Source organism: Erithacus rubecula, assembly GCF_903797595.1.
Source record: "Erithacus rubecula genome assembly, chromosome: 10".
In the NCBI taxonomy this organism is placed as follows: domain Eukaryota; kingdom Metazoa; phylum Chordata; class Aves; order Passeriformes; family Muscicapidae; genus Erithacus; species Erithacus rubecula.
The window spans coordinates 2,434,705-2,447,634 of NC_136662.1; the positions used below are offsets into that span (position 1 = coordinate 2,434,705).

At 39.1% G+C, this 12,930-nt stretch overlaps 1 protein-coding gene across 2 annotated transcripts in view; it reads right to left on the reverse strand.

Moving 5' to 3' along the window:
* Positions 1–12,027, reverse strand: part of PATJ (PATJ crumbs cell polarity complex component) — a 128,054-nt gene extending 116,027 nt beyond the window's left edge. For both annotated transcript variants that reach the window (XM_079313976.1, XM_079313975.1), the window contains exons 1-8: positions 11,955–12,027; positions 11,703–11,869; positions 9,955–10,137; positions 8,517–8,656; positions 6,530–6,722; positions 4,692–4,820; positions 2,834–3,046; positions 119–221 (exon numbers count right to left, since the gene is read on the reverse strand). In XM_079313976.1, the coding sequence (XP_079170102.1) occupies positions 119–221; positions 2,834–3,046; positions 4,692–4,820; positions 6,530–6,722; positions 8,517–8,656; positions 9,955–10,137; positions 11,703–11,869; positions 11,955–11,976 (1,150 nt within the window). In that variant the 5' untranslated portion in view covers positions 11,977–12,027. The remainder of the gene's footprint in view (positions 1–118; positions 222–2,833; positions 3,047–4,691; positions 4,821–6,529; positions 6,723–8,516; positions 8,657–9,954; positions 10,138–11,702; positions 11,870–11,954) is intronic.
* Positions 12,028–12,930: the final 903 nt, after the last annotated feature.

Here is a 12,930-nt window from a genome sequence, read left to right on the forward strand (position 1 = left end):
AGTGAATTTCCATATCCCATATCCTAGCACAGGGAGGAGCTATTCATTTTCCCCATGGTCAATAAAGAGTATTTGAGAAGCCCCTGCCCAACATTTTCCTAAATCCTGTACAACTCACCTATATCACATGTGCCAGCATATCCAACAATTGTTATTCCCAGGCTTTGCCCATTCTTTTTTATAAGTTCAACATCATAGATATCAAAAAAGTTCTCATTATCCTATAAAGAAAGCACAAGACAGTAAAAAAAAATTCTCATAATTTCCCAGTGCCATTACAGTATTACAGGTTAATTAATTCAGAAGTGAGAAGTGATTTTGGTTTTTCTTTTATTTAAATGCAATGTAAATTCTTTTATAAAGTTCCTACAAAGCTGGCAACTCTCCTCTGAGTAAAAATCAGAACTGCAAGGCAAGAGTTCAAAAAGGGAACAGTAAAGACAGTGGTGAGACCAAAAGAGAAAAACAATCAAGCACATAAATCTGGGATTGCAAGGGATAAATTAAAATACATAGAGTTGTTTGCTTTCTGTAATCAGATACAGAGCAATGAGATCAAAAAGAAGATGATGAGAGTAAGGTCTGTTAAAGTGATGAAATCAAGAGGGATCCTGTCACTGCCAACAGCAAAAAAACCGACTGGGAAAATGGAAAACTTTTCTTAAGGGAGTGAAAAAAGAGAAGTTCAAGCAAATGCTTGCCAAGTATCAGCTTTGGAAGGACCCATATTAAAAGCAGCCCAGAGTTCCAGCCATAGCTATTTCACTTCTCAATGGAGGAGAAATCAATGGGCACTATCTCCTTATCACACACACCTCCCTCCACCAGCAAAGTCATTAAGCTCATTAAATGCCTTCCAACTCCCTTGCTCCACAAGAGGCTGATGGAGATGAAGATAAGTTTGGATGCTGCCACTTATCTACAGCAAACAAGCCCACAGCAACACCTGAAATGGAGCTGAGCCTTGAGAGCCTGGCTGTTTTGACAATCAAAAAAGCTCCTCAGAGTCTGTGCAATGCCTACAAACATTTCTCTCTAAGGAACACTCCTGCCAGAATGTACAATAATTGATATAAAGTCCAGAAAAATCAAAGTGCAAAGTCCTAAATACAGTCAGCACAAGCAGGCTGCTCACATTGCTGTCTATATAAGATTGTTTTCTTGTGCCCACACATAGAAGTAGTTTCAGTTTTTCCCTACCACAGGAAACTCAAAGAAAATTAAATATTAAAATAAAACTGAAAATAACTAACGACCTACTAAAAATGCCTTTCTGCTGGTTTGCAAAAAAGGGAAAAGGAAAATATTTTCCATTCCAAAGCTCACAACTAGTGAAAGTACTCAGAAACCAGAGAAAAACTAGATTATAGGGATAAGTTCCATTATAAATCTGACACAAACTGAACGGTGGATCATTGAAATCATCATTAAATTAATAAATTCCTTCAGATTAACAACTAATCTTGTCTTTGCAAATTTCTCCTGGCAAGACGAGTTTCTTTAGACCTACACATGAAGGCATTACTTAGTTCAGAAAATGATTTTTCTCCCTCTAAACTGCATAGCAGGGACACGGAGGACACTGAAAAGACACTGAGAAGGAATCACATTTTAGAAAGGCTGCAGCATTTGCAGTGCTCAGGGCTGATCAGTGACAAGGGGAAGAGAGAAAAGCAGTATTTTGTGGAGGGAACAAAACTACAACCATGTTATTTTGCCCCTAATATGGGCCCTGGAAAATATGATGCAGTCAGGAAAGAAGAGCTCACAGTAATGCTGGTTCCCTTGGAAAGGCTCTTTTCAGAATATTGGGCAAGCCCAGTTTTGGGACTCCAGCCTCAGGGATGCAGATCACCCCTCCCATCTCCTGGACACTGCATTTCCTGCTACACTGATCCCTCCTGGGGAGAAAAGGAGCTCCAGAAGGACCCAAAATCCTTGACTGACACAGCCACAGCATTTTCCTAGGGATGTAAAACACAAATCTGCCTCTGCAGTGACTGTGCCTGGTGGGCAAAGAGGTGAGTTTGTAGCAAAGTGACTTCTACTCTGACCTTTAAAAATAGTGCTTCAAAAAAAACCAAAAAACACAGCTCTCTGCACTCATATTCAAGAAACTAAACAAGAAAGAAAAGGCTACTCAGATTCTACACCTAAATCTAAGCAGCACAGTAGTAGCAGATGGTACACAAGCACAGCTTTGTTTATGTTTCGAGACCTACTGTACACTTAGTGTAGCATTTGTTGATTTTAATTACTCAAAACTGAAAAGAATGACTTCAAAAACAAGAGACTTTGATATGACCATGATAAGATTTGCTAAAACAAGTTTCAAAATTTTTAGATATATTTCCTATCACAGGCAGTAGCGTAGACTATGAAAACATTACACTTATGTTTCATAAAAAAGATGATTCTGCTGAATAATTCTGGTGTGGCTCTCTGGATTTCAGACTAGGGAAATTCACAGTCCAGTTTTAAACCCACTTACAAATGATTGATTAGGAAAAATGTAGTGAGCTAAGAAGAACTAAAAGTACCACTTATCGATAATGTTTATGGTCTTGGTAATTAAATTAGCCACTCTGAAATAAATTCTGTAAAGCTGGTCATTCCAATCCCAAGATTACAAGTATTAATAAGACACAGGAAAAAGGGAAAAATTATAGAAGGCAGGGCTGTACTAATGACCACTTAAACACAAGCATATGATATCTGGAAACTCAAGAGAGGAGAAGCACTTTAGGGCCCAAGAACACTCTGTTCTCCTTCCTTTCTGATCCCAAGCCACAAACACACTTAAAAATGTGACAAGGAAGCAGCAGGTACTCACATTTCCATTTTGAAGGGGAGGTAATGTGCTGACTGGCCAGCTCAGGGGAGCTGGTGGAGCCTCCATGACTTCACGCTTGGGGTCCCTTGCAACAATCATCCTGACAGAATTCCCACAGTTTCTCAGCACCTGAGCAACTTGTTCACTGGTCATCCCTTGCACATTGGTCCCTCCAATCTGCAGGATGTGATCTCCTGTCTGCAGCCTCCCGTCCTTCAAAGCAAAGAAAAACAGCAAGAAGTGTTTCCAGCCCATCCATAAAGTATCTGTTCCATCACAAAACTGAAACTGTGTAAAGGCATCTTCATGGCCATGAGAACCAACCAGACAAAAGGCCAGAAAAAATTACCACCATGGCAACATTTTGGATAATTCAAGGACTCGTTTGCACAGTTACTTGTTGTTTTTTTCCACTGTTCTGCTCATTTAGGAGAAAACAGGCAGCAACAATGTTTTATAATCTCACAGATTGCTGTGTGCTCTGTTTTGTGGAATATTCCTCATCAGATAGGAGTTGGAACATAAGCACAGCATTTTGATTTAGGAGTTTTTATAGAGTTTTCCCCTCATACTTCTGTATCAGCTTGGCAATTTTTTTTCCTCATGTGACCAGTTCCAACTCAAGTGAGTAAATCCACTGAAGGTAACAAGACTCCACACAATCCATTTTTTTACCTGGTAATTATGATTCATGACCTACATCATCATTTCCATCACAAGCAGGAATTTCTAGCACCAAATTCTCAGCTGGCATTGATCAGCACAGCTCCACCACCTTTGGTGCACTGATTTATACAGCAATCACAGAGTTATTCCCAGAACCAACTCAAACTCATTTACAAACTCATCCAATTTTAACATGTACATGCCTCATTATTTCACATGTTCTTAATGATGTCTCATTCAGCTGAGAATGATGTGGTGAGTTCTTAGTTTACATGCTTCACTGGTAGCCAAAACACTTTATTCCTTACAGCAAAACAGGTGTTAGACAAAAACTTAAAAACACTCATTTATGCACGGCAGGTTCAGAGGGAGAGAGTCAAGAAAAAGCCAACATTTTCCAGTAAAGCTCTCCAAATTTCCATCTTTTAGTTCCATCCTAAAGGAACTAGAGGAAGTGCTTTTGCCTCTCTCTTTTGTCTGCATGTGTTCCAGCCCTCAGATACTGTAACTCATCATGACCAAATTCACTTTAAAAATCTGAATCTGTTTTGTTGTTGTTGCAAGTGTTCTACTCCTGAAATGCAGCAACACTCAGCAATGCAGTCTCTAAAAGCAAACAATCAAAGGTGCAAACTGTGCCTGTGCCTGTTCAAAAGGCTTTGCACCAAACCCAAGTGTCTCCTTGAACTGGCCATGCTGCAAGGCAGGGATCAAACCCCCCTTCATTGAAACCTACTGAAAACAGAACATTTTCAACCTCTAAACTGAATCTTGCAATGCAGTGACTTTGGTAGGGCAGATTTTCTTGTCTGACAATTCACTTGGAGAGTTTGTCCCCATAGATGTTGTAAAATGTGCCAAATTCTATGGAGTGTTTGTCCTGCCCCAGACTGACCAAAGGCGGAAAATTCCAAAAGTATTAAAAATATCAGGCAGCTTTTCAGAATTTTTGCACATTCAACGACGTTACAAAAGCCAAAGCTTGTCTGAGAAACAACTTAATTTATATCAGGTGCTGACTTTTTCCTCAATCATACCTTCAACATATTTATTTATAGAGCATGTGCTGGCATTCAGACTTTGATGCTCCCAGCTTCCTTTTGTTTAAGTGTATTAGTTTATTTTAAGACTGTCAAAAGCCGTTAATTATACTTTGCAATCAAACAAGAAGTGACATAATATAACAAATTACCCGATCTGCTAATCCCCCAGGAACAATTGTTCTTACAACTACTCCGCTCGACTTTCCTCCTACAATTCCAAAGCCTAATCCTGAACCATCGTTAATCAGCTCAACGTCTTCAATGTGGCCCCAGTGAATCTGCAATTAATAAAAACAGGAGATTTTAATTTCGGACCCTCGTTAGCATTTCTCGCTTTCACGTGCAGCGGGAAGGAGGAGAATTAATCAGACCAATTTTCTGTCTCCACCCCACATGCTGGAGATCTGTGGGATTTTGTTCACTCAGCTCCATTTCCTTATAAATACGCTGGGGGATTTTCTCATCTGGTTTTTAAGCGCGCATTTTTGTCCTCCGCTTTCGGCATAACAGGATACTAGGAAAAAGCTTGACTAAGAGAAAAAAAAAAGCAATTTTAACGTTCTCCTGCCAAAATGAAAAGTATCCTTTCAAGTTTTTCATAAATCCAGAGTACTGCAAACAAGAGGGAAAAACAGAGGCAAGGAGCTTGCACTGGCCCAGCTTTCAGTCAGCGTTGCCCAAATTCTTATTTCTGTTATTTCACTTACACACTCTGAACAGCCCCATCCAGCAGTGAATTAATAGCACAGCACAAGACTCTGCCATACTGGATTGGAAGCAAATTTCTGAGCTACACTGTACCATGACCTTATGTTCTACAAGACAATCTGAAAATAACAAAGCTGTTAAGCAACCCAAACCCAGCCAATGTTTCTGTCAGATTAATATCTCATACAGGCCCAAATGGAGCAAAGCAGGCAGATTTAAATCTTCTGCGAATAAAGGATTTATTAGCATACTGAAAATCTTTGCCAAAGCCAGTTAAATATCATAAAAGAATTTTAAAGACCCCCTGCAGAGATATATATTTGTGTTTTATTTTGTTAGTCTGTTCAGTGCAGATCTTTCAATGAAAAAGCAGTTAAAATTTAATTCTTTAAAATTTTCAGTGCAATAAACAATATTGATTATCCACTAAAACCTTCAGATTTCACTACCTCTGTAATAATCATGAGGGAAATAATTACTAAGAGTAAGGAAAATCACTGCTTTTACCCAGATTTTCATCAAAATCTACCAGCAGAATAAATTCAGATTCCAATATTGCAATCCCTGGATTTAGGTGTGCAGTTTTGGCCGAATTCAGGGAAGCCACCTGGACCATATGGGTGGAACACAGATGGAAGTTCAGCCCTAGATTTATTGCATGTCCCAGTGACAAGCTCTCCTTTGTCACAAAAACAAAAGGCTTCCCAATCAGTGAAATTTGCAGATGGAAAAAAAACAACCAACCCAACCAAACAAAACAAGCCGATAAATAAATAGGGATTGAGAGGTTCTTTAACAGATAAACTGTGTTTGTTTTTTTAAAACAAAGACAAGGCTTTTTGGTGTGAGCAGTGCCAGTTTAAATTGGTTGGGCTGTTTCAAGCAGTGCTCATGGCAGGTTATGTTTACTCTCTTTTAAGAGGTAATCAGAGCATCTTTAATTGCTGAGCACAAGTAGGTTTCAGCTGGGTATTCTCATAAAATGCTTCATGCAGCCTGTGCTGAACAGACTGGGCTGATAAGAATATGGAGATCTACTAAAGCTTCTGCTATCCCATAAAAACCCAGGATCTGTTTTATAACAACTCCATGCAGCTTTGCAATGGAAGCTCTGTGCTTACTGCACGGCGAGTCTAAATGAAATGTCATCACACGAAAAATCTGATTAAAGGAAAAAATCCCTCTAACACAAACACTTAAGAGCCACAGCAAAAAAAAAAAAAAAACCAAACACATCCAGCCCAGCTCAAAATCTGATTTTGACAGTATTACAACTCACAGTCTCAGGTGGATTTACATCACTGAATAAGGCAGTTCTGCTGTTCCCTTGAAGTGGCTCCCGAGCTACCACCAGATGCAGGGATCCTGTGGATTGCTGGAGGAGGGCAATGGCGTGCTGATGGGAAATGTTCTGATCCAATGGCGTGCAATTAATGGCCAGTATGTGGTCATTTTCCCTCAGTCTTTGATCCCTTAACAAAACATTGAGAGCAATTTTTTAAATGCAGCACAGTGACTTCGCTTCGGGCTCGTGCAACTGAAATGTGAACGCGCAAAATAGGCAGCAGTGCAGGGTTAAATGTTTATGTATTTTAAAAATCTGATTATTAGGGTGCCTTCACCAGCCTACACACCACATTCAATTCACACTGTTCCAAACTGCCCAGACACATTTTGTTCCAGCTTTGTCATGGTACAGAAATTTGCTCAACTCTTTACTTTGCTTCTATTCAAAATTTAATTGCAATTCCTTTATCCTTACTTGATGATATTGAACTACAAAGCAGGAAAAAGTATTTTTGCAGTCACACAATAAACTAGGAACTATTCTTCATTATGCTTAGCACTACATGATGCCATCTCTAAGAACCCACAGCTCAGGCTTTGATGCTGTTTTGTATCACTATTTAATCTAAAGATTGATGTGCTGCATATTTATATTTTACTTAAAATTTATAGCATCAAGCTTGAAAGACATGAAACTTTCTTGGAGCAACACACAGTTCAGTTGCTACCTTGAGATAATATAAATTTCACAGTTAATTCACCCCAGTGATGAATTTAGATTTGTGACAAGAGAGAAACCATCACTCATCTCCTTTGTTAAATATTCATTCTGAGCACGAGACCAAACTGTTACATAGACAGACACTGCCTTCAAAGCTCTGTAGGAATCCAAAAAAAGTCTCCAGGAGATCTTGTCTCAGAAGCAAAATGGGAAGCATGCTGGGGAAATTTATAAACTCCGAAACAATATAACTGCACATCTTAACTAAGGCATTTGAAACTTCCTTTTTATCGTGCCACGTTTAAGACGTTTCCCAGAAATCACTTTCTCCGAGCACTAACCATATTTCAGATTCTCTCATCAAAGAAAGTGAGCAGCAGGTCATCAAATCCTAAAGTGAGATATTCACCCTCCTTTGACATCCAGATCAGTCCATCTGTCTCCACTTTGAAAGAGCCTTAATATGCTTTTCTTTAAGTGTTCTCTGGTGTGTTCTCTGCGGGCCCATCGCCATTATCATTCCAACCTCTCCCCACTCTTTTTGTCATCCTGTGTTGGCACTTCCTGACATGTGTTATTTAAAAAGTGACACCAATGACTTGAAATCTAGACACATTTTCTTGAAACATAATTCCAAGCGCTGCATTTGTCTCATGCCAACTCTTGTGGTTTTACAATCGTGTTTTATTTTTAAAGGATTGCTCTGTCTTTTGTTGTTGGGTGAAAACCCACAGACAATACAGGAAGAAACTGCCTGAAGCCTCGATTCTATGATGACATCTGTGCTGGGATCTGTCAGGAGGAGTGGATCTAAATTTACACAGGAAACAAACAGTAAAACCAACTATAAATAGGGCATTGTCAGAGGCACATAAATAAAGGAAAAAAGGGATGAAAAAAAAATCTTTCAGGGACACAGTGTATAAAAATTAAAATGGAATCTAATTTTTATTTTCTTTGTATTCTTTTCTGAGTTTTCTTTTGTTTTTTAAATCAGGACTCAAGATTCTCTAAAGTGAGTCACGATTTCTGGAAATTCCATTTATGAATGGCTCAGATATTTAAAACTCATCTGAAAACCTGATCCTCAAAACATGAGTCCCTTTTAGCTGAAAAGGGAATTCAAGATACCACCACCAAAATATCCCACCAGATAACCCAGACAAACATGTTATTCTGACAGAGCCTTCAACCTGAAGGTCGTGACTTTTCCCTTCATGAAAAATACAATTTTCCAACACAATTATGAAGATCTCACCTGTCAGCTATGCTTCCTGGCTGGACTTCCTTGACAAAGATACCAACTTCTCCCAGGCTGGGATTTTTAAGGGCAACCACACTAAATCCAAGACCTCCAACAGAAGGTTTATCAATCGTTATTGATTCTATTTGTCTTCCCTAATAAAACAGAAGATAAAACGATTTACTAATTTTCAGTGCAATAGAATGAGCTAGTTTAAAATTTATGAACACTGGGAGAATTATTCGCCTCCTAAGACTAAACAAAGGCAAAAAATACTGAATATGTTATTTCTATAAAAGCTCCTCCATTTATTATTTTTAATATAGCAATGTATTGGATATGCAAGCACTCTGAGGTTCTGAAACCTCAGGGAATTTAAGAGCTGCTTTCACACTTCATTCACATTATGAGATGAATTCCAAACTGGATGAAAACTATGAACAAAGTGCTGTCTAGAGCAATATATTTGGGATTTCTGGAAATGCTGTGTAGCTGAACTAAATTACTTGTCTTTTGGCTCCCCTTGCTTTTAATGCTGATTTTTAGGTGTGCATTCAAAAGACTGCAGCTTTTAAATAAAGAAATTAATTTCCTTCCCTCCCTGCAGCTTCACACATAATGCTAAAAAAAAAGTTTGCTTTTGCAACTGCCTGTTTTTCAGTTCTAATATAAGATTTCTGGAGTTGTTTACTGGGAAATATTAGTGGGAGAATGCACTCTTTTTATTCCAAGTAACGTGCAGCCTTTACTGCTGAATCTTATCTCTGATGAGTTAATGACACACTAATGAGAAGAGTAATGCTCCAAATATTACAGCTACATTAAGGTAGTCAATTAGCAACAGTTACTTAATATAGAAAGGCATGACTAAGCAATTAAATTAATGGTTCAAAATAACACAGAACAATACATTTGTGGTATAAATGCCAATCCCACATGGGTGGATGTCAGCACCTGTACAAATTCCTAGGGAATCTGGTACATCTGCATCTGTCTGGCAAAGTTAAGACATACTAAATAAAGAGTTAAATAAAATATTACATGCTAGTTTTTCTAATCCTTTGCACTGTTCATAAAGTTGGTACATTTCCAATTTAAAATGTACTTGATAAACAAGTGCCTCCATCAAAACAAGTTTCTGCTGAAAATGTTCATTTTCAATTAAGTGTCATCAAATACCAAAAATGTTTCCTGGCAACTGAAATTTCCTTACTATGGCTTGGTTAAAAAGCAAAAAACAGAAAATTGGCAATGGAAGTTAAAAAAACAAAACAAGCCACTAAGCCACTTCCTATTGCTAACATTATCTTCCACAGGGAAAAGTTCTCAACACTTCTACTCTCTCCTGCTTAGGAGGCACCAATGTTCCAGACACACAACAAAAAAAAAAAACCAGTATAAAATGCTCCCAAATGAAAAAAATAGTTTGGTTCATTAAACCTTAGAGCCTTACCTTTGCCATTTTCTGGATGATCATGTTAAATTCATTAACTCCCAGGTTTGGAGTGAAGGCTGATGCTTTGTGTCCAGGTAAAATGCAAGGTGTCCCAGCAGTGACTGATTTGTCAGCAAACACCAACAGCCCCCTCTTAGTAAAATCAAAATCCACTGAGCGGTCAGGAGGGATGTAATTGAGCTGTTGAAAATGAATAAAAGTGTGGAAAAACTACTGGAAAAAAAAAAAAAGAAGAGTTCTCCACAAATACCATTTTATGTGCAGGCTGCCAAAGGAGCAAAAATACCTATGTTCATATATGCCCACTCACACAAATATACTCACCTGTATAAATCAGGCAGTGTTAAAATGTAATCTATAACCAAGCTATCATATCAAAATTAAACAGTTTTTAGGAGTTCCCTGAATGTTTCATCTGTGTTTCTGCTCCACTCATTTTTCTCTGTTTCTTTCATGCTTCTCCCCTGCCTGTGCCCCTTATCCTCTTTTCACCCTGGTATTCCAGAAACAGCACATGCAAAAGCACCAAACACCAAAGAGGCTTTCAAGCACTGATGGGACTATTAGGGAAACCTACATAGAATTTTGGCACAAAAATTCAAATATTTTGAGTCATTCAGGAGCCTGAGGCCTGGTTTGTATTATCCCCTCCCCAAAGAGGGCCTAGGGTACAAAGTGCTACTAAACATGTTATCACTGCTAGAACTTGCACTTCTAGTCCTCACTGATAATGAAGAAATGAAAAATATTCCCAGTGTGACATAACAGACTGAAAAACCCCATCCTGAATGAAGCTGCCCCAGCTTAAACAGAATTTCAAGAAAATCTAAATTTTCTAGATATGAGAATTCTGAACACCCTGAGTACAAATCCCACCATGTCACAGTCACTTCTGAGATACATTTGCATTTTCATCCATTTTTTAATAGCCTGCAGACATGCATCCAACCTTGCAAGGAAAGGATGAACACCTATGGGAACTTGGGAAGAAGGGAATAATGAATGGCACAGCCACCACCAGGCCACCCAGGCAGAACACCTGCAATACCTGCAAGGGACAGCCTTGTCCCCCTGACACCCACCCTGCTGTAATTCCAGCTGGGCACAGTGACAGCAGAGCCAGGGATTGCTGCTGGTCAGTCCCTGGTTTTAAGTTTGCTGATGATTTTAACTTAACAACCTGTCCCTACAGTTGTGTCATGGAAGCCCATGTCCACAAAATCACTTGGCTTTAGAAACCAATCCATAGAAGTCCCAACCTCTGCTGAAGCCAAGTCATTTTAAAACTAGCTTGGGTACAGCTGCATCAGAGCTTGGCAAATCTTCAGGCTGGGTTTTCTACACTTCCCAAAGCAGGTTAAGTGTTCTTGTAAAAATTAGCAGGAACTAAGTGATGTTTTTTAGGGAGAAGAAATGCTGCCAGTGAGCTGATAAACAGCACCTAGCTCCTGTGAAAAACAAAGGATCCCAGTTCCAACGCTGCTCAGAACTCCAAATACTGGAGCTGATGTCTTCTGCAGATGTTTTTTCCCAACACAACCCTGCCTCTCCTGCATCCCTTTCAGAGCACGTTGCCCCACAACCTCTTTGTTGCAAAACTTTCTCATTTCAGCAGTGCCTCTGCAGACACCAGCTCCAGAGAAGAAAGCCCAACACTCACTAACACCACGTTACATCTTATTAACCAGAGTGCCCTAATTAACACACGCCTATACCACACCAACAGCAGTTCATTTTGCACTCACTTGTTCCTTCAGCTGCTTGATGGATTGCTGGAGAGTCAGGATCTGGTTGAACAAGGGGCTCCTGAGGGTGTCCCTTAGGACAGCCAGGTTTTCCTGGTGCTGGGAATCCCTTTTCTCCTGCAGTTTTGCCTGCAGCCGATCCAGGATCTGCAGCACCTGCTGCTTATCTGCACCACAAAGGAGCCCAGGTTAGGGATGGAGCTTCTTTGCTCAGAGCTCAGCAAAAGGAATCATTTTCAGACCACCACGTACCTGCTGCTGGATTTTCAGGCATGTTGAGGGGTATTTTTGGAATTGCTCAGAATAACCTGGCTGAGGTTTAAAAAAAATGTTAATTAATAGCAGCTTAGTAACATTTGATAAATACAATAATACTAAGCTAACTACAACAAATGTAATAAAAAAATACTACTACTCCTATTGTTTATCCCCAGTATTTAACAAGATCTCCACATAGCCTCAGCACATCCAAAACTTTTTCCTTCTCTTTTCACACATGGGAATGAATATGAACAATTCTTCTAAATGTGAATAAAAATGCGGGTTATGAAAAGGAAACTGAAAAGGAAAACTCAGATACATTTGATCAAATTGTTTTGATATTGACATTAAAGTTGTGATCTTCACAGATATATCTAAAATCTACCTATTATTTAGAAAATACTTTCTACATGATCCTTTGTAGACAGCATTCTTCTCATGATAGTTCAGCCCTGCTGGAAGCCAATATAGGTGAAACTTTGTGTTTCCCCACAAAACAATGAATTTCCTCCACTCATAGGAGAGCACAGAATTAAAGCCCAAAATTGGGCATATTAATCCCTATTCCAACACATTCCTGAGGAAGGTCTATTCTAATCACAGGTGAAGGAAGCCTGTTCTGTTCTCCTGCAGGTGTTTGCCTTTCTCTTTTCTGTATACATGAACAGCAAAATATCCTTTATTAAGTTTTTAAGGAGCAGAATATCCTTTATCCAGCTCCTCTACAGTGCCAAACAGAACAGGTCTCCAACAGGGGCTGAGGCCTAGATGGCAGTATAAAAACAACAGACTTGCAATTAGCAGAGATGATAAATTTGTACCCTTTCTTGCATGTTATTAAGTTGATGTGGAGCCTGTCATTCTGAAATCTATCAAGGCAGCTCTACCAAAGATTCCTTCACTTAGTACAAGCTCCTCTGAAGAAGTCAGCAATTTAACAGCATGATTTACATAATTTTAATTCTAT